This window comes from Rattus rattus, chromosome X, assembly GCF_011064425.1.
Source record: "Rattus rattus isolate New Zealand chromosome X, Rrattus_CSIRO_v1, whole genome shotgun sequence".
Lineage (NCBI taxonomy): Eukaryota > Metazoa > Chordata > Mammalia > Rodentia > Muridae > Rattus > Rattus rattus.
Genome location: NC_046172.1, coordinates 119,109,744 through 119,131,622, shown reverse-complemented (window position 1 = coordinate 119,131,622; position 21,879 = coordinate 119,109,744). Strand labels below are relative to the sequence as shown.

The window sequence follows — 21,879 nt, the reverse complement described above, 5'->3', positions numbered from 1 at the left end:
AGTGGGTAGCCACTAGAAAGTCCCAGATGCCAGGGACCCAAGAGGTCCCAGGACCCAACAGGGAGGACATTACCAAAATATCAACAAAGGGGGAGATAGAACCTATAGAGACCATATATCCAGTGGATGGGCATGGCCCTGGGTTGACAGGTGGGGCTTTCCCACCCACCCACCCAAAAATAATAATTCAAAATCCTCCTGTGAAAAAGAAATGCAAGGACAAAGAGCAGAGACTGAAGGAAAGGTCATCCAGAGACTGCCCCACCTAAGGTTCCATCCCATCTGCAGACACCAAACCCAGACACTATTGCTGATGCCAAGAAGTGCTTGCTGACAGGAGTCTGGTATAACTGTCCTCTGAGAGGCTCTGCCAGAACCTAACCACTACAGATGTTGATGTACACAGTCAAACATTGGACTGACGTGGGAACCCTAATGGGGAAGTTAAGGCAAGGACTGTAGGAGCTAGGGTTTGCAAACCTCATAGGAAGAACAAATATATCAACCAAACTGGACCCCCCACCCCAAAAGCTCTCAGGGACTAAAACCACCAACCAAAGAGTACACATACACATGGGGTACCCATGACTCCAGCAGGATATGTAGCAGAGGATTGCCTCATCTGGCATCACTGGGAGTGGAGCCCCTTGGACCTGTGAAGGCTTTATGACCCAGGATAGGGGAATGCTAGGCCAGTGAGGCAGGATCAGTGAGTGGGGGGTGGGGGGAGCCACCTCAGAGGCAGGGAAGGGAGGGAGAAATAGGGGGCTTGTGGAGGGAAACTGGGAAGACTTGGAAGGGGTAACATTTGAATATAAATAAATAAAGTAACCAATAAAAATGTGAAAAAAGTGAGAGTCTAAACAAGAATGCAGTAGCCTATGAAACCAAGTGCACTTTTTGCTAGATAAAATAAACTAATGTTAGGCATGAAATGGAAGGAAAAGCAAAGATTATCAACCACACTCCTGTGTAAAATTCCCAAGTATCTAAAGTAGGAACGATATATTTATGTTAAACACAAAAGACAATAAATAAGCCAGGAACTGGAGAGAGGGTTATGAACACAGGCTGCAGGGACAGCCCCAGTGTTGAGAGGGGAAAATGGACACTGGCTCCCATCCACGACCCAGAAACTAGCACCAATTGCTAGCCACTCACAAAGGAGAGTTCCTTTGAGTATACAAATGAGATGTAAGGGCAGTCATGCCAGGCGGTAGATGGGCACACAATGAGCTAAATGGCTTTGTTTTCAACTCTACTCTTTTGTGTTTATTTGTACATTATGGCTTCTGCTCTTGTATTTTTTGTGTTTTTGTTTTGTTTTGTGTGTGTATGTGTGTGTGTGTGTGTGTGTTTCATTCATTTTCTTATGGTTTGTTTTTAAATTTTCATTTGACTGTATTACACAGAGAGAGGGGGAGGGCATGGAGTTGGGTGGGTGGAGAGGTGGAGAGGGTTTTGGAGGAGATGGGGGAGAGGAAGCCATGATCCGACTATACACTGGCTGCTCTTTCAGAGGACCTGAGCTTGGTCTCCAGCACCTACATGGCAGCTTATGATTGGGCATTACTCCACTTGTAGGGGATCTGAGTCCTCTTCTTGTCTCCACACACTAGGCAAATAAACAGTACACATACGGGAAGGCAAAACACTCGTATACATGAAATAAATAAGCAGATCTAAAGGAGACAATATATCTATATAGATGAGGCAAAACAATTACCTACATAAAATAAAATAAGTCTAAAAAAAATAAAGAACAACACCAACACCAACTCCACTGTGCTGTAGATAGGGAGACAGATACAGTAGCTGACTTTCTTCATCCATCTCTTGATGGACCTAAGGTGTTATCACTGGGCGCATAGGTAATGTGAAACAATTAGCAGAGAGGACTAGTTAGAGCCCTTGCCTCTTGTTTGCTGTTGCCATGGCTTACTTTCTGGACATTCAAGTTCCACAGCCCTCTCTCAGCAGTGCTTCCTCCCCTCAGTGGGTGGCTCTTCACTAGTCCAGCTTAGGCTTTTGGATCCAGGGCTTCAGAGCTTAGTTTTCTTCCCAACTTTGTCTTTCCTAGAATATGTACTCAAAAGACCGAATAATGAATTAACATTTTCAGACAAGCTGTTATTCTTCGACACAAGGATTTCATTTGAGCCGACAGGCCTCCTTTCTGTTTTCATGTCTGCGTTGTCTTCTTTATGCTCTGTTTTCAGACCTAGATGACTAAGCTTAAAATTAGAACCTCTGGGGCTGGGAAGGATGGCCCAGTGGCTATGTTCACCACCCTCACCTCACATGCCATATGTAGCTCATTCTAGAATATCTGATGCTTTCTTCTAGCCTCCAAAGAAACCAGTCATGCACTGCATGCACATGGTACATGAACATAGGTTAAAACACCTATATATATAAAATAAAAATAAATAAATCTTTGAACCTTTAATAAATTGTTAAATCTTGAACTCTTGATTATTTGATTCATAAAAATGTAAAAATTGAGGAACAGATATTGCTCTAGTATAGGGGATCTGGTGCCCTCTTCTGACCTCCACAGGTACCAGACATACATGCAGACATAATGTAGTCACACACACACACACACACACACACACACACACACACACACACAGAGAGAGAGAGAGAGAATAAAACAAATACAATAACTTTAAAAAACGGAACATTTTAGACAAAAATAAATTTAACACCATTTATTTGAGTGATGAACATCTGCAGAATGGGGTCTTGCTTAGACCCAGCATCATTTCTTTGAGAGCTATACAGCACTATGAGCAATGAGCCATGATAACTGAACAAATGGTCTATAAATAACTTTAAATGTACAGAAGTGGTGGCTCTGATTGCACCATCTCTAGTTTTCTTCCTGTTCACATTAGGCTTTAGGCACCAATGAGGAAACCTCAATCTTAGTAGCTTCCCAAGTATTTTAAAACAATTTTTAATTAATTTTTCGAGAGTTTCATCCAATGTATTTTGATCATATTTGTCCACCTTGCCTAACTCCTCCCAAAATCCATCCCTACCTCTCTCTCATCCAACCTCCTGTGTTTCTTTCTGGTGTTGGTGCTGCAGAAAATGTGTTGGGTTTTGAGTCTGCCCTTTGAGAAAGGGGGTCCAAGCTATCAGGTGGTCTTATCCCCAGAGAAACCTACTTTCTGTCTCCTAGAAAGTATCAGTTGCCAGTAGGTCCTTTGCCAGGGGTGGGTTTTGTGCCCTCCTCCCCCTCTCCATGCCACAGTTTTTGTCTGACTGGAGCTTGTATAGGTCTTGTGTGTGCTCATACACTCTTTGTGAGTTCTTATGTACAACACCTTGCTCTGTTGGGCCTGCTCACCAGGGAGCAGCACTGCTGGGCACATTGACTATTTCCCTTCATAGAAGAAAGGAGTGGGGAGGATCATGGGACCTTCAACTGAGTATCCAGTTAGTCTTTCCAACAAGCTGTGGGCAATTCTGCATGAACTGTGGTGGCCTCAGGGTCTTGGGGAATACACACACACACACACACACACACTCACACACACATACTTGGGGATGGCTGAGAGGAGGGGATTCATCTACACATCTCTGGGGAAGCCATTATCTCTGATGAGTGCACATGTTCCAAAGTGACTGTATTAAGATCACCTAATCTCTTGCCCATAGCTCCTCACTCATTGCTCTCTGTAAGCAAACCAAATAACCTCACTGGTTCCTCTGGGTGAACTTTTGTTTCAAAACTTACTTCTTGTCAGGACGTTAGGAGGTTTAACTGCCATTATTTCTCTCCTTTCAGGGAGGAATTTTCATAGTAAAATCAAGCCTCTGTCTTAGTCAGGTTCCTTCCTGCACAAACATCATGACCAAGAAGCAAGTTGGGAGGAAAAGGGTTTATTCAGCTTACCTTCCATTGCTGTTTCATCACAAATAGTCAGGACTGGAAACTAAAGCAGGTCAGGAAGCAGGAGCTGATGCAGAGGCCATGGAGGATGTTTCTTACCTTGCTTCCCCCTGGCTTTCAGCTTGCTTTCTTTAGAACCCAAGGCCACCAGCCCAGGGACAGAACCACCCACCATGGGCTGGGCTCCCTTAACCACTAGTTTAGAAAATGCCTTACAGCTGGATCTCACGGAGGCATTTCCTCAAGGGAGGCTCCTTTCTCTGTGATAGCTACAGCTTGTGTCAAGTAGACACACAGAACCAGCCAGTACAGCCTCATAAAAATGTGTGTTTAATTTTTTAATAGAGTTCAAGAAGAAAATACTTTTATATACAGAGGGATGTTTATTAAAATGTGTGCTAAGTGTGGGTCTTTTTTTTTTTTTAATCCTAATGAGTTCAGCAAGCAAATTATATCAAAGGGACAGATCTGCCATCACTCTAAAAGTTTAAGATTGACTATAAATTCACATGACTTTATAGATTGGGAAATTTAAGTTTCACATTGCACTGAAGCTCCTTTAATTTTTCAAAATTATGTTTATTTGGGAAGATTTGTGTTCATGCCATGGTGTGTGTGTAGAGGTTGAATTGTGGGAGTTGGCCCTCTCCTTCCGCCATGTTGGTTCTGGGGATGGAATTCTGGTGGTCAGGCTGGGCAGCAGTTGCCTTTATTCAGTGAGCCATCTTGCTGCCAGTGAAGCAACTTTTTGAATACAATTGTTTAGAAGCAGGAATGTCCTATTCTGTCACCCACCTCTCACCAAAAGGGTTGCTTTGAACTACAGTGAGCCAATTGGGCCAGATTTAAAGAGCTCTACCTTAGTCTGTGAGGTGTAGAGAAAGTATCTTGACCCCATTTCAGTTACTGTTGTTTCTTTGTAGATTTTAGAACGAATGAGTCTGCCCCCTTTACCTTTATTAGAAGTCATGATTAACTAAAACCTCCAAAGGACAGGATGAAAAAAGTCTGCTTGAAACTGTGGGAGGAAAGGAGGAGACAGATCTATGGATGTGGAATGGTTGGAAAGAATGTGTTCCCAGGGTTCCCACAGTCTTTTTTCCCCTGCTACAAATCCTTCAACAGCCTCTAAGGTTTACAGAGCACTTTAGATGTTTGTGGCTATAACTGAGATTTGTACATGGCATAAACCTCACATTGAAAAAGAGCGCACTCTCATTTCTGATTGCTTTCCCCAGACAGGCCTGTCAGCAGCCGTAATGTTTTCCTGGCGTGCAGACTTGTGCCACATGGTTAGACTCCTAGTTCCCGTGGGCCTTTGAAGACCTCCTTAAGCCCTACAACAGCTACTGCAGTAGCCTGCATTCTGCTGGTGGTGCACAGGTCTTCCCCAGCACGGTTGCAAAGAAGAAAATATGATGCTGCTGGAGTGGTTGAGTGCCAGATGACACCGAGCAGCATCCTTTACAAGTCAAATGTCACATCTGGAAGGCCTGGTGCTCACAGTTGGGATAAAGGCCAGACACTAGTACTGAGGGTTTATTATCCATGTGTTTACTGAGTGCCTGCTAGGAGCCACACACTCCTGCTCCAGTTTATTTGGCTGCCACTCTGCCTTCCAGGCTACCTGCAGCTCTTGATTTTATCATGTGTTTTCCACTCAAAGGACTATTCATCAGAATGCGGCAGCTTTCACTCCCAGACATTTGAATAGATTTCCGTCAATGCAGACAGCCCTGGCTGCTGTAAAAAGATGGACAGTGGCAAGGGCACACTCTAGTTGAAAGTGCTGTGCTCACAGTGTAGGGTTGGAGATCTCAACTTCCTTCTGAGTTCTGCCATTGTGTTACCTGGGCCAGGCTTCTCTTGACCTCTGCATCCTAATTTGTAAAAGGGCAGTGGACTGGATGGTGTTTAATGGGCCTTGCATCTTTGATAATCTTAGGCTAAAATTATGAAGAGTTTATAAGGAGGCTATTTGTAAATGGTTGTGTTCAGGAGAGTACCCTTTCTTTTCCCCTTGGCAGAGAAAATCAGACCACTCTCTGACACCATAAAGCGACTACTATTCCAAAGAACTAAAAGCACTCAGATTTCAACATCAAGGTATTATTACACTTTCCTTCACTCAGCAAGAATTCTATTTTAATCTGTCACTTCCAGTATTATACCAGCATATTTCAGCCCGTTTAGGTTAAGTAGCTACAACAATTTAGAATGTACTAATGGCTAATGCATTCAGTGACTGCAAGCGCAGTAGGCAAAATCCAGTGAGGCCTTGGCTCTGATACTACTGGCTCATAGGTGTGCTTAAAGGCCTCCATGTTTGCTAGTGGCAACATGTCACAGATGGCTCAGAATGGATTCAGTCATTTTTGAACTCATAGGAGAAAGGGTAATTATGGCTCAGAGGCTGAGAAGCTTAGAAGTTTCTCTCTGTGCCGCAGGGAAGGCTAATGGTTTGAGGGGTGAGGGCAGTTCGCCATTGCTGCTTTTGTAAGAGGTTGTCTCCATGACAACATGATCAGTGACTTTTTTTTTCCAACCGAGCACTGGGGTCATAGAGCTTTAGTTATTCAGATTTGAAGTAACAGGCTTCATGCATGAACTAGCATTCTCCTTAAATGCAGACTTGTCACTTAGAGTGGCTCATCTCTCTTCATCTCCTTTTGCCAAAGATAACAGAACTTATTGCTCTGGTTTGTTTCTGAGGCTTCAATTTCAGGAACATTTTTAAATGTAAGTATGGTCCCTTTTCAGGATGCTCAATTGCTATTCTGAAACAAACATGAACTCCAATTCACCTAACCTAAAAAATAAGTATTTTTATTCGTGTGTGTGTGTGTGTGTGTGTGTGTGTGTGTGTGTGTGTGTGTGTCCCTGCTTGACTGTATGTGCACCACCTCATGCGCAGAAATGGAGGTCAGATGGGAGCATCAAAACTCCTGCAGTTACAAATGGCTGTGAGCCTGTTGATATGGAGCTGGAAATTGGACCTGGGTCATTGACAAGAAGCAAGTGCTACAGCCAATGCTTTTAACTGCTGAGCCATCTTTCTAGTTCCAGCTAACATTTATTGAGCAATTGCTATTTCATAGTGTAGTAGGCTCTGATGATATACAGACATTTTTGTAAAATTTTCCAAATCAAAACATATGTACTCAGCATTTTTTGGTGGCATTACACAGGGGACCTCTCTGAGTATTTGTTGAAAGGGGGAATGAAGAATAAAAACCTCTGTATTCTTAACATCTCAAAGGTCTTCCAATAGTGTCTCCTTAGAATCTCTCATTATACAAATGGAGATGCTAATTCCTCAAATGGGTTGTGAGTTATCCAAGGCCATAAGCACAGTCAGAGCAGTGAAGATTTGGGGCATTGCTCCCTGCATGGCGTTTTGGGACATAAGAGTATAAATCCAGAGTTACAGCTCGTCAGACACATTCTTTTCAGGGCTTTGTTAATTGTCTTCTTCAGGATCCCCTCCAAATGATCTAACCAGAAACAGGTGGAGCAATCTGGACAGATGTTTATTGATACTTTTTGCAAGACAAAAGAGGCAGTAAGTAGTGGAATGCTAATAGAGTCAGCAGTAATAAAGTAGGATATTGTATGATGGGGACAGGGGACAGTGACAAGGGGTTCAAACCATTTATACATCATTAAGTGTGAGGTGACTGGGTCAATTCCAAACAAGTTCATACAAAGATCCAGAAAAGTATTAAAATGCCAGTTCATCAAATCACAGATGAAAAATGGGTCAGATGGTCAGCACCCCTCTAGAAAATTCAGCATAGCAATGTTAATTATGATAACACAGTTCACTGGGGAGCAGAAAACCAGAACTGGGCAATTCAGTTCGCCATTTACAATGACTCTTGCATCCTCGGGCCTGCTGTGAGAGACATGACTTAGGGTGGTTGGCACTGGAGAAGGCCGAAGATAAACCGTTGAAGTATTTCTAGAAAGCTCAGCTGGTTCGAGGTTCAAAACTGGCTGAAACAGTTTTAAAAGTATTTTTGCATATGTTTTCCCAACTCCTTTTCCAGTAACTTTATGTTAATAGCCTGAAATCTATCAAGGTAAAGGTATTTACTTCAGAGAAATAAGTGGTTGTTACAAGTAAGATTAGTGGGTATATATATATATATATATGTCTATATATATTGGTATATATATATATCTCAATATATTAAATTAATCATTCTTTCTCTCTTCCTTCCTTCTTCCTTCCTTCCTTCCTTCCTTCCTTCCTTCCTTCCTTCCTTCCTTCCTTCCGTCCTTCCTCCTTGCCCCTCTCTTTCTTTTTTCTTTCAAGACAAGATTTCTCTGTAGTCCTGACTGTCCTGGAACTCACACCTCTTCCTCTTTCAAAGCTGATGGAGAACTAGAGGGTGAGAATGATGAACGGGACAGTGATTTGTGGATTGGGAGTTGAAAAAGATACAGGATTCTGGAAAATCAAGAGAGGAAGTCATGCTTTTGATGAGTTTTAATGTATCAGTTGTTTCTGTTTTCTTCTGGCCTTAAATGAGCTAAAGATTCTGGACAGAAAACCAATAAATTTGAGAAAGGTGAGGAAGATCTAAAATATGAATTGATACCAAGGAAGGAGAATTGGGTACATCTCTACATCAAGAACCATCATGTCTTATGGGCAACATGGGGAGCTACAGTTTCTAATTTTAATAAGGACTGGGCTTGCAGAAATGGTTAATCTCTTACTAAAGTATTTCTTTAGTGATTATATTTGCTAACCTACTTAATCTAGTACAATATAGATCCTAGATGGGCTTGTCCCCTGCACAGAGAAAAATCAGTATTTATAGAGCATATGTATTTAAGTTTAACAAACAGTGGAAACACTAGTTAAAAGGAATCATCCATTTTCAATCCCAGCGAATTGCCATTGAAATTGGTTTTCATTAAGTTAGCTTTTTGTTTTTTCCTTAATCCAGTTGACATACCTGGAAACCTTAGTATATATTCCATATTTGCCTTTCATTGCACATTCTTCACCCCAGCTAATAATGCCAGTTAAGAAACTTGTCCCTTCTACTTCAGTAACGTGGGGTCCTCCACTATCTCCTTCACATGAATCTTTGCCTCCTTCACGGTAACCTGCACAGAACATGTTGTTATAGATGCTGAATTTTGTGGACCTAAGGCATGTGGCTCGGTCAACCAGTGGAACTCTAAGGTACTGAAGAATGGAAGCCTGTCTCCCTTTGTTGAAGACTTTCCCCCAGCCACTCACATAGCCAGAACCAAACTTGAGGAAGATATTTGTATATTCCTTATTGGCAACACAGATAGGTGTTACATAGCTGTTTAGTATTAAAGGTTTATCCAGTTCCAGCAAGGCAATGTCATGACTATACTTATTAATAGTTGCATTGTACTGGTGATGAGGGATAGTTCGAATCACATTTCTCCTTTGTTCTGTGTCTTCCTTCTCATCAATATTATGTTCACCTGTTGAAAACAAATCTTGTAGTTTATAGTCTGTTACATAAATGCATTTCACATGGTTCCCAGTCTGTTTGGCTTCGCTGATCATTAGCAACCAAGTCTCAATGATTTAATATAGTGGGTGGGGAAGTTGATACACAAAATAAATCATTTTACTATGCTTTATGTGTTCACAAGAAGAATTATGGGGCTTGGAAGGTGGAATAAGTTAGGATTTGGAATTATTTCCCCTCTCCCATTTGCCCACTTTTCTCAGTAACAATCCTGTTGGACATTTATACAATACGATATGTCCACCATTCATCAAATGTTGCCAATGATTATGTATTTTTTACTTACCAGCAACAACCTCAATTTTATCACCAGGTTTAAGACAGTGGGCAGCAGTTACAATCCATTTTTCATTAATGATGGCGCCTCCACAGAATGCCTCAATTTCACCATTTAGAATGACCTGTGGAAATCAAGTTAAGAAGATCACAGCATACAGTATTTGATCCAGAGAAAAATGGCTCTACATGCAATTTACAGGGGTGGGGAAAAGTTGACTTCTAGGTGCTGGACAGAAATAAAGGATTTCTGGACAGTGTCAGCACTGCAGATGAATTAGTGTTCCTGGAGCACAAACTGAATTGTTGTTTCTGTAATGATCTGGAAGTGAATACAGAATGAGAGGCGGCGTGGTGGAGATGGTGCTCCAGTCGAGGTGAAACTGAGGAGTGGGGTTTTTGGGTGTGTGATGCGGGACCCTTGCATTCCTTTCCCATGAGCTCTAGAGTCTGCTGACATAAGTTATTGAGGGAGATACCGTGGATGTGGGAGGAAATACTAACTACCAAGGATGAGTGATTACTATGAAGTCTCTGGCCCTGTATGAGGACATCTCTTTGCTACTTGCCACTTGAAAGAGAAAAATGACCATTTTTTCCCCACTGTTTCAAGCCCTATGCAAATTAGAATATTATGAAATGAGGCCTAAGGACTCCACAGGAGCTGGGTTTATTAGTACCTATGTGCCTATCACAGCAGGACCCACATATCCATCTCCCCTAACTATAGCCAGCTTCCTAAGGCTGGAAGTGTAAGATATCCTTGCTCTAAGAAGGCTGCTTTGCTGTACTTGATTTTTATACAATGTGGACAAGAGTATTTGGTGTGTGGCATTAAACATGAACATTATAGATAGGAGGATAATTTATTTTTTGTCTATATTTACATCATAATCAAAGAAGACTATCAGCATTTTTACTAAATCATCTCAGGAGAATTTCAGTTTTGATATAAACATAGATCTTCTTGATCCATATTTTCCGAGATAAAGCTGAGAAATGTGGACACTAGAGGGCACACTCAGCATTCAGTAAACTGCAATAGCCCACTAACCTCTGAGCTGATGCTGTTCGCCTGAGTTGTAAGTAACCCGCTCCTAAACGAGACAAAGGGGGCTGTTGGTCCCTTTGAGTATGGGGCAGAGATGGTCCTTTTGAAGGTTGCTCTGGGCCTGAATTCAACTTACTGAGCAGCTCCTCTGTCCTGGACACTGAAGCACAAGTTTTGTAAGTAGAGTCCTAAGGGACTCACCCAGTTGTTACAGGTCTTTTGCCTTCTTTCCCACACTTAGTCTCTCGCGTTCTTTTTAGATATTGTTTTATATTTCAAAAAATGGCAAACATACAGAAAAATTAAGGTTTAAAGAGACATACCCACTCATGCTACTGAGCTGGCACAGAGGGTTAAAGTGCTCACTACCAAGCCCCATGACCTTCTCTGGGACTCACAGAGAAGAAAGAGAGAACTGATTCCTGCATGTTGGCCTCTCCAAAGTACATGTGTGCTGTGACACATGGTGGGACACACACACACACACACACACACACACACACACACACACACACACACACACACACACACACACACACTGTCTTCCTGGCTCCAGTACTTATGCTCCTGAACATTCAGAATCTCTCACAGATGGCCTGACAACCAACTGTGGTAGAATGGTCTGAGTTTTTATAAAAACAGATTTGGGGGTTCATAGAGACTTGATGAGAATATTTTGTGGGTAGGACTAGCAAAAAATGGAACTTCAGAATATTTTTATTGTTTTCACAATTATGTTTGAGAAGTGTTACATGGCTAGTGAATCCAAATTCTCATGGCTGGGTAATCTTTATGTTTTAAAAATGTCTACTCCAGGTGGAAACATACTTTATAGGTTCAATGGGAAATAATATCTGAGGCCCCTTGCTCTAAAAGCCAGGATATAAGTGGTGTTGAAGATACTGAAAGAGAAAACATTCTGCTTTCTTCTAGGGCAGCTTTCAAGTTCCAACATTTTAAACTCCTCTGGTGCTATCTGCACTCTTTCTGGCATGGGGATGTTTGCTGGCTGACTGCAAGCCTTCACATGTGCCCAGGGGTTGTAGTCTGCAGCTCAGCAAGATAGTCTTGGTATCCCACTGCTGGCTCCAGACACACCTCCCCATACACTTTGCACCATCCCTAATTGGAGGGTGCATCACTCTTTCCTTGGTGGAGTACCACAGCCATCAAGGTGGAAAGGTGTTTCCAAAACCAATGCACTTCCATGTGAACATGTATGGGACCTGGAATCCCCTCCTTTTCTGCATGTGCAGAAGGAGCAATATTCTTGGTTCAGAGATGCTATGTGATTACGTTCCACCAACTGCTGCAGAGTACATGCACTTGATCTCAATCTTTCCTCTGCCTGTGCCAACCCCGGAAGAAGGGAGAGCAGTACTGGCATTTGCGTTGGAGTGATGAGAGGAAGTTTTCCTGCGTACCATGGATTGGGGGATGGCAGTGGTCACTGGGCAAGTGTGGGGAGAGGTAGGTATTACAAAGTACCATAGGTAAGGGAGTGGGAGGTGGTAAAAAATGTGACTACAATAATCTAAGGTTCCGTGTCCTCAGCATATGTTCTATTGTTTCATTAGACTTCCATTACAAGTACAAATACAAAATACTTCATCTTTGATATACTATCCTTTTCCTTCTCAGCATACAGCACTGTCCAAGTGTACTGATCGAAAGATGAGGTGGGTCATCCTGATGCCAAATGATTTTTACCATCAAGTGAATTTGGGCAATATGATTCTAATACCACATGGTCCAGAATCCCACAATCCAACACACCTGTCTCTGGAAGTAAAATTAACATCCCACAGTGCAATGTTATTTCTCTTTTGGCTACTGTTATGGGATTACTGAACAGCTCCCAGCTTAGTGAGGGAGTTAGGTCAAGCTGAATGGCATCTACAGCCCCTGGGCACATAGACTAAAATGTATTCTACATGACTCTGCCAAAGGTTTGCTGCCTGGAGATTCTGCCGCTTTCCAGTAGATGACTGTGTCTTTTTAAGCCTGAAGAACATTCTTTGCCAATCCCTAATTGATGTTAGAAATTTTATCAAACACCTTTGCCAAGAAACAAGGACTAAGATATATTTGCAATTAAAATATTACAAATGCGTGGTTTTGGAGTGTTTGCTTGGCCATCTCAGGATCATAGCTATTTAAATATTAGCTACTTGGAAGACGAGCCATCTGCCCGGTGAAGGACAAATTCTTGTAAGACTTCAGAGAATGATGGGGAAAATAGGAAAGCATATGTTCTGAGCAAGACATCCAAGTTCTCATCTGTCAAATATTTTCTTTGTCATAGTCTAGTAGGGGCTTGCTTCTGTCTAACACCCTAGTCTCAGACACACCTCTATACACTAATAAAATACATACAATCTGTACTTCTGCTCTTCATGGCAATGGCAGCCCACGACAATAGCTTTTGTCTCATTGTTCTTGCTTTATACTTTAAGCCCAGCCTAGCCTTTCCTGTGAGTTCTCTAAAACCACTGTTCTCCCTCACCATCTATTTCAGCTATCTAACAACACCATTCATTTCATATTTTCTATTATACAAATCAAGATACATGGTGTATTGTGGTGTACTGTGAAAGGTAGCCTGATCCTTGGTTGAGTTAAGGCTAGAAGCCCCAGAAATCTTGAAGGGATGGTAGGAGCTTCACTTGCTCCCAAGCACCAGGCCCCTGTTACTATCCACCACTCCCACCATAAAGTTGTGGCCATCAATCATGTAAAACTAATGCCCCAAACCCCCCACATGTAGATGAGGCATCCCTAACATCTCAGATGTAGGGACAAGACAGAGATCTCCATTCTAATGAGGTACCTAGAGGCCCAGAGAGCAGCCAATAAGCTTTCCTTCCCAGACATTTCTCCCTTAAAAGGTATTTAATCTCAGGCCCATCCTAAGAAGTGAGGTACGGTTTTACTTATCCACTTTCCACCAAGGCAGTAAATGATTTGGAACCACCGACTGTCTCTTTTCATCAGGATCTGCCTTGGGGAGCCATGGAGAAGACCTTTGCCTACAGAGCTGCTGGCTAATCTCCAGCCACGACCACCACCAAGCTGCTGCCTACTGAGCCAAGGACAATCACTGTGGGATCAGCAGAAACTCCTCACCCTCAACCCTCACCCCCAGGCTACACATAGCCCTCAGGCCCCCAACTCTGTTCTCAGCTTTCCATGGCTCTCAGCTATGCCTGGCTATACCAGAGCCTGAGAATCTGTGGACCCCTGACCAGCTCCTGCTGTCCTGTGCCTCAGACTGTACTTTCCCACCCCAAGTAGTGCTTAGGAGCTCTCCTACAGCCTAGCACCAGCCCAGCTCAGCATGGGACAAGCACAGTCAAACTCTCCCTTGTTCTGCCTTCCCTGTGGCATGCCCTGTGTTGGGGTGGATGTAGGGCCTACAACCTTACAGTGAACTATTTGCTAGACCCACAAATGTTGCTTGCCAAATTCCTGTCGGTATGTTATTTTGTTGAGCACAGGAATATTCCCTTTGCTCTGTAATAGTTAACTATAACCAATGATTACACTGGGCATTGAAATAAGCAACCCTGCAGGTTAATAGTCCAAATGTCATGTTCAAACTAGCTTTGTAGATGTAGGTGAGATTACACTTGCCATTTTTTTCTTCTAATTGGAATCTTATCATCTAAGCTAGGAAAAATACAAGCTTGTCTTATTTAAGTAAGACTTTTTTTTTTTTTTTGCTTTTGAGTCATGGTCTTACTATGTAGCCGAGCTGTCCTAGAAATCACTCCGTAGACCTCACTACCCTTGAACTCACAGATATCCACCTGCTTTTGCCACGTGAGTGGTGAGATTAAAGGTGTACATTACCACATGTGGATAAGTAACACAGTTCTGTAGAATTATGATTGTCATATAAAAGAAAATATCTCTGGCTCATTTGTACTTGAAGTTCGTTGTCTACTGTGGAGTAGATCTGTGCAGATGCAGCATAAACAAAGGGCTCAGGTCACCTTAATGATAGCTTGGGGACCAAGCCAAGAAAAGTGGGGAATGGGGAAAAGGAAGATGCTTAAGGAGGATATTTATGCCAAGACTACAAAAATGATGAAAGTGCCTCTTTGAAAATGATCAGGCATTTATATAGGTCTACACAGATCTTAGCAGAAAACAAAAAAATTGTTTACACATGGTCAAATGAGCTGTGTATTAGCTGTTTCTATGGCAGAAAAACTAAATTGATGCTAACACGTCTATGTTGTTTCTTCAAACGTCTACTTTGGAGCTGTTGAGGAAGTGATCTAGTAATATAGGCCATATAGTTTATGTTTCCCTCCCTCCAATATTCTAAAGCTTTTATTCTTTCCTACATAGCTGTTTAAGTTCTCAGTCAGCTAGATACAGTTTCTAAGAAAAACATATTTCTGTTAATATGTAGCATATTTAACTTTCTGATTTCCCATCTCACCCCCTGAAGAGCTCCTTCAGAATCCCCGCTTCTTTTCCAAAAAGCTCTGATCCCACTGCAGAGAACCTGAAGGAAACATTTCTGCTGCCTACCTTACACCTTTGGCCTGGGTGGAGGGGAGGAGTTTGAGACTGAACCAAGTAGCAGTGCAGCTCAGAACCCTTAGAGTTCCTGGGAAGTGATCCGGCCAGTCTGTCTAGACAGGCCACTTAGTCCCTGGCCACTAGCCAGGCAAATGAAGTGGAAGCTCTGGAATAAGTGAGAAAAGAGAGTGACAGTAGCCAGGCTCCTGAAATCCTCTAACCTGTGTCATTCAGTCTCTCACCTGATGCATGAACACTATGACTTTCACGCTAGTCCTGCTGCTCCAGGGGTCAGAAGAGCTCTGCCAGTTGATCATACCAAAACATTTGCTCAAACAAGGCTCCTGTAAAAGCTGACCAGCCTAGCAACTGAGTCAGAGATTTAAAAGGGGTTCTTAATAAAGACCCGACTACCTGGCTACAGGTTTTGCCTGTAAGTCCACAAAGAAACAGATAAATATCTTTATATTTTCCATCTCCCGGGCAAGATGTGGATAGCTCACTTAAATGTGTGTGTGTGTGTGTGTGTGTGTGTGTGTGTGTGTGTGTGTGTGAGTGTGTGCCCTCGCACGTGTGTGCATGTGCTGAGACGTACCCAAGGTCACACTCATGTTACACAAGCACTCTACTACTCAAATACCACCAGTGCCACCAAAACCCTTTAACAGATTAACCATGTCTAGTTCATCCAAACTTGGTGATTCCTGACAAAGTTCTTTGTGGGATTTCTTCACTCTTGAGTGCTCACTTTGTGCCTTACTCCAACCAACTTCTCCAACAAAAGAATAACGCCTAACGGAAAGGCCTTTAGGAAGTATCAGAACTTGAGACACTTTTCTAGGTGACAGTTGCAAATAGTATTTCCTATTTCAGAACCAGAGACTTAATATAAGGGCCATTGAAAGCATGAGCTCGGGCTGGGGATTTAGCTCAGTGGTAGAGCGCTTGCCTAGCAAGCGCAAGGCCCTGGGTTCGGTCCCCAGCTCCGAAAAAAAGAAAAAAAAAAAAAAAAAAAAAAAAAAAAAAAAGAAAGCATGAGCTCTCACTTTCTCGAAATGCCTTGGCTACAGCAGCTGGGTGCTGTCTTGTCTGTAATTAAATCTAGTAATCCTGGGGAGGCGGCTCTCTTACTCTTGGCCCACAACAATCTGCAGCTCCAGCTCTAGGCGATTTGGATGTCCCTGGAATCCAGATACAGCTGTAGTACACAGACATGCATTCGGGCAAAATATTTATGCACATAGAATAAATAAAATAATTAAAAATGTAGTACTCTCATGTGGCAGATTATCTATGTGGTAGAGTCGATCATTTCACAAGTGAGAAGAGGTTGTGGTTGCTTTCACTTCTGTTTTATAAACCTGCTTTTTTAATCTATTTTTAAAGGCCAGTAATCTTCCCTGAGGGACTGGACATAGGTTGGTGTGCAAAGACCTTTTTTGGGTAGGGAAAAAATTGTGGAACTGACAGCTTCTCTCTCCCCCTCTCCCTCCCTTCCTCCCCCCTTCTCTCTCTCCAAAAGATAGTTTAGTGCTTCACTCTTGCTCAGCATGAGTGGGGCTCAGTGTTCAAGTGCCAGCACCACACATGTGTGTGCACGCTTGTGAGCACATGTGAACACAAACACACACACCCACAAGCTTCAGATGAGTTGTTTGCATCTTGTGTGTTTGTGTGGATTTGGGGTAAGTGGTCAGGGGGAAGATACCTGTCTCCTTTGTGGACTTACAGGTAAAATCAGTCAGGTAGATTACTCATGCAAGATATCTTAATTCGTATGAATAAAATGGGGACTAAATGTGTGTGTGCACCTGCCTTTGTCAGTGAGCATTTTCACTGATCTTAGATTTGACAGAAAAAGGCAACAAGTCCAATAACAACAAGATTGCAGTGAGGAAGGACCTGAAATGAGTTGAAGTGAGTCATAGCATTGCCATCTTCTTCCTCACAGAGTTGCAGGCACCATCAAGCAGTCTCTTCTACTTGAAAAAGCAGGGGTCTTCTAGATCTACTAAAATTCCTTTAAGAAAACATCTCCATAAGTGTCTGCTAAGCATCTTTTCTAAGGGGAGTGGGTGGAAAACACAGATTGTGTGACTAAACTGAGACTATGTTCCCACCCCCCTTTTAGCTCTAGTTTTAACTGTTTTTCCCCTATTTCATTTAATAGGGGGACAATGCTAAGACCACAATATAAGCATCTTGAGATTAAAGCCGTTCTCCTCTATTTAAAGAGGAAATGATATTGTCAGTCAATAATTCTCTGGACAAAATTGTTTTGTGCCCCTCCAGTACATGGAGGAGCACAGCTATTGGAAATTTTTGGGAGGGTCTGTTAGGACCACTGTGGTGGTAGAAATGAAAGACATCTTCTCCATAGGCCCAGGCATTTCAACACTCGGTTCCCAACTTTTGGTGCTGTTTAGGAATCTGGGGCAGCCTTGCTGGAGGGTGTGCTATGAGATTCTGTAGCCTCACTCTACTTCCTGTTTGCTGGCTTGTCTCATGTTTGTGGTTCAAGATATGAACTCTCAGCTTCTGACTCCTGCTGCCATGCCTCCCCACTGTGATAGACTCTTGTCCCTTTGGAATCACAAGCCAAAGTAAGTTCCCACTTCCTTAAGTTGCCTTTGGTCATAGTGCTTTGTCACAGCAACAGAAAGGAAACTAATGTAAACCACCTTGTTCATGCATGTTAGGGATAGAAGGAACAAAAATACATGAGAATACAAAAAAGAAAAGAAAACAAGCAAAATTAGAATTAGCTACACTGATGTCAAATAGAATGAAATCATTATCGTGTCATTACCCAAGAGAGATTGTTTAAAGAAAGGTCACTGGAGAGGGTTTGTTTGACCAAGAAGAGTGAAGAACAATAAAGATGTTAGAATAAAGGAAAGGATGGGAGGGGATAAGGGAAGCAGCTAGAGGTTACATAAATGTATACAGTGTATTTCATCGTCTACATGTTTGGTGTCTATATGAGTTTCCTCAATCCCCAAATATATGTCTGATATCTGCTATCTACTATATTATAAAATGGAAATGTAGCAGACATTTTGAAGACTTCTCAATAGAACCACAGCTAGGATCCACAGCCAGTTTCAGAAATTTCTAGTGGAGTTAAATGGGAAACTTAGATACAAACATCTACCTGACCTCCTTAAATTGTAGCTAATTTGAAGATTGCAGTATCATCTAAGCTATCAGAAGTTCATACTTTATTAGAGAAAATATTTTAGTGTGAAGAATCATTGAAATCACTACTAAATTATAATTATAACCCAAGGAATTTTCAGGTAGATTAAACCAGAAATACATGTAATGATGGAAACACTTTTAAATACCTGCCTTGTCCAGTAAAATAGTAACCGACCACATGTAGCCATTATTCCATGGAAGTGTGGCAAAAGTGACAGAGGAACTGGATTTTTTGTAACTTTTTATCCAGTTAAGTAGCCACGTGTGCTGATTGCCTTATTGGACCTCCCAATTTTATGTAAGGTCTGGACTGGCTGCTTTCATTGAAGTAAGATGTGGTCTGTTTTTCCTCACAGATGGAATCATAGCTTTGGTTACATATATAGTTAAAGCCTGGGTTTTGCTCCTAATCTAACTCTTAGTTAAAACAATATGCACAAGTAATACTGTATATGCAGTTTCTGTGGCGAACACACTTGGACTCTGTAGATTGACTCCATTATTTAGCATTTTGGAGGCCGGTTTCTGTGTGCTTCCTTTAGCACAGTGGACTTTCAAACTATGGTGTCTATCAGAATGATCTCCAGGGCTTCCTGGAACCCAGATTGCAGGGCCTGTCTTTCTCTCTAGTGGGTCAAATCAGAGAGATTGAGGTAGAGTGTACGACTGTCTACCTAACAAATTCCTAGCGATCTGGACATACTGCCAGACTTGGCGAAATGTGGCAGTAGATACGTTTTTGCCTTAATCCTTTCCACATGAGTCCTTTTCTTTATCTCCATCAGTCTGTGCCTAAAAATCATCTGACTCACTGGTTTTCTTAGGGGCTGAGGGTGTACAGTGAGTCTCAGTGTGTGTGTGTGTGTGTGTGTGTGTGTGTGTGTGTGTGTGTGTGTGACCTCTTACTGGCATTCATATTGGTAACAAGATGTTTGTTTGTAATTCTACTGTGCTATTCGTTTAATATCGAATTCTTTTGAACATTGTCTGCTAGCTGTCGCTGGACTTGCCTTTCACCATATGCTTACCAGTAAAGGTTTTTATTTTGCTGAGTGATGAAATTTACCTAAACACTCCTCACAATGCCCACAGGTCTTTCTAATATCCCAGCCCTGTCCCACAGCCTTTCTTCTGCCATCTGAGTTCCAGTCTTTAGATGGACTATCAATATAGAGTACCTGCCAAGGGATTTGACCTGGTTTCGCATTTTCTCCACCAACAACTCGAGTGAAGTCATTAATTGGTTCACTATTTTCAGTGACGTTATCAAGAACGGTGCTGTTGGTGATGTCATCCAGGATTAATTCAGTAGAATTTCCATAGTCGGTATTAGAAAAAACAGTCTCAGCACGGGTGATCTTTTTAGAATTGTAGGCAACAGAAACTCTTCCACATGGGAATGGAACTACAAAAATAGAAAGAAAGGGAATATTCTGACATTTGACAGTGGCATATATAAATGCATTACAATAATTGAGAATGAACTTCATTCATTGCTGTCACTTTGGAGAAGACGGTCTGTTGATGTTAAAAGAAAAAAAAAGAATATAGTTTCAAACTAAAGGGCCAACTGCAGTATTTTCATGTAAAGTTTTCAAAGCTTCCATGGGAAACATTTGGCTCTGAAATCCATCATCTTCATAGAAATAAAATAGGTGTTCTGAATTCAAATTTATTATGTATATTTAAAAATAGAATTCCCTTCTATCTAGTTTTTTAATTAAAGTCTTACTTCAAAGTTCCCTTACCCTGGATGGAGATCAAGAAGGGATGCCATGGAACTTTCCTTTTAGGAGAAGGCAAAGAGCTGCAACTACTTGCTATCGACGGGGGCTTTTGTAGACTATTTACGCGCTAGAGAGTCCAACATGGAAGTTTTGAAGGGAAATCTTTGTGATTCAACTGTATATTTGTCAAAAATTTACCACATAGGTTACTAGTATGTTTACCAAATCCATATTTACTTGGATCCGGCCACGTTTCCCCACCATCCTGCCCCATTTGATTTATTTCCCAACAAATTATCTACTGATACACCGGGGACCACCAAAATGGAAATCTGTAGCCCAAGTCATCTCACACTTCATTTTCACATTTTACTCTCCTCTTAGATACGTTCCATGTACGAGACATTTCTATAGCAACCAGCTGTGGCTAAGTATCATGAAGGCAGCTTGTGGCCAAAAAAGTAGGAAATTAGTTCAAAATACTTCTGCATAAATATACACGATCAACAATGGCATAAAAAGGGACTGTTATCTTTCAAAAGGCAGGACAGTTTATTTTGGTTTGACCCAGTTCCTCTACTAAAGCTAAGGCTACATTCAAACAGAACTCCTTAATAGTTGGAGGTGCTTTTCAATTTTGTCTCTCTTAGAACATAGAAGAACTTTTAAGGACTAAGCTTCTGTGCCAGCTGCCTTCATGAGAAGTTAGCTTTTTAAATGTTAGGTGTGCATGTGTGTGCGCGCGCACACACACACACACACACACACACACACACACACACACACACACACACTTCTAAGGCAAGAAACAGGTAAGTCAGTGCATGTGAAGAAGCAGGCAGAAGGCGAAGCACCGGACACTCTTCATTTTGTTTATAGCAGATGTGCTTTTGTATTCTGGCCCTTTCTTTAATTTCCTCTGCCTGGTACATTGCTAAGATAGGTATCAAACCCACAGTTACAGGGGGAATGGTTCATAATTTAATGTACCAATCTAATAAAAGGTCTGCCTTTGGAAATATAAGAGAAACTATGTTTGGCTTGCTTTAAAAGTGTGCGTATATTTTATTTGGAAGTATGCTATATGGGTGTGGGCACACGTATGTGCTGATGTGAGTGTCCATGTTTGCATGAGTGAAAGCCGGGGCTTAACATCAAACATCTTCATTTATTTCTCTGTTCTCCAAATTCCTTTTTTGAGACTGGATCTCTCATTGAACCTGGAGCTCACCATTTCTGGCTGGTCCTGTCTTCCCCTTCCCCTCCCCTGCTGGGCTTTTAGATACTGTGTATCTGAACTCAGGTTCTCATGCTTGCGTACTAAGTGCTTCATTTCCCTTCTGTTATTCTTACAAAGCTTATCTCCCTCTCTCTGAATCAAAACTGATTCCAGAGGTAAGCAATGCGTGTGGAGACGCTCTAAATACCGTAATTAGGTGTCAACACGGTGGCATGCTCACACAGCTGTGAAACATTGCCTACCCCTTTAACATAAAGACTGTATAGATCAGTCTCGAAAAGTAGAAGCAGTGGCTGGATCCACTCTGACAGTAAGTACAGAGACTCAGTTTATGACGCAAGTCAGGAAGTAATTTTCATAGACTGAAGTAGCTAGGCTCCAACAGACCTATGCTTAACATTTAGTATCGTTTATTTTTACTA

General features: G+C 41.9%; 1 protein-coding gene across 2 annotated transcripts in view; it reads right to left on the bottom strand.

Annotated features, from left to right (window-relative positions):
- Positions 1–8,220: 8,220 nt before the first annotated feature.
- F9 (coagulation factor IX) overlaps positions 8,221–21,879 on the bottom strand; it is a 28,921-nt gene continuing 15,262 nt past the window's right edge. For both annotated transcript variants that reach the window (XM_032889882.1, XM_032889883.1), the window contains 3 exons: positions 19,669–19,895; positions 9,716–9,830; positions 8,221–9,379 (listed from right to left, as the gene is read on the bottom strand). In XM_032889882.1, coding sequence (XP_032745773.1) covers positions 8,835–9,379; positions 9,716–9,830; positions 19,669–19,895 — 887 coding nt within the window. In that variant the 3' untranslated portion in view covers positions 8,221–8,834. The remainder of the gene's footprint in view (positions 9,380–9,715; positions 9,831–19,668; positions 19,896–21,879) is intronic.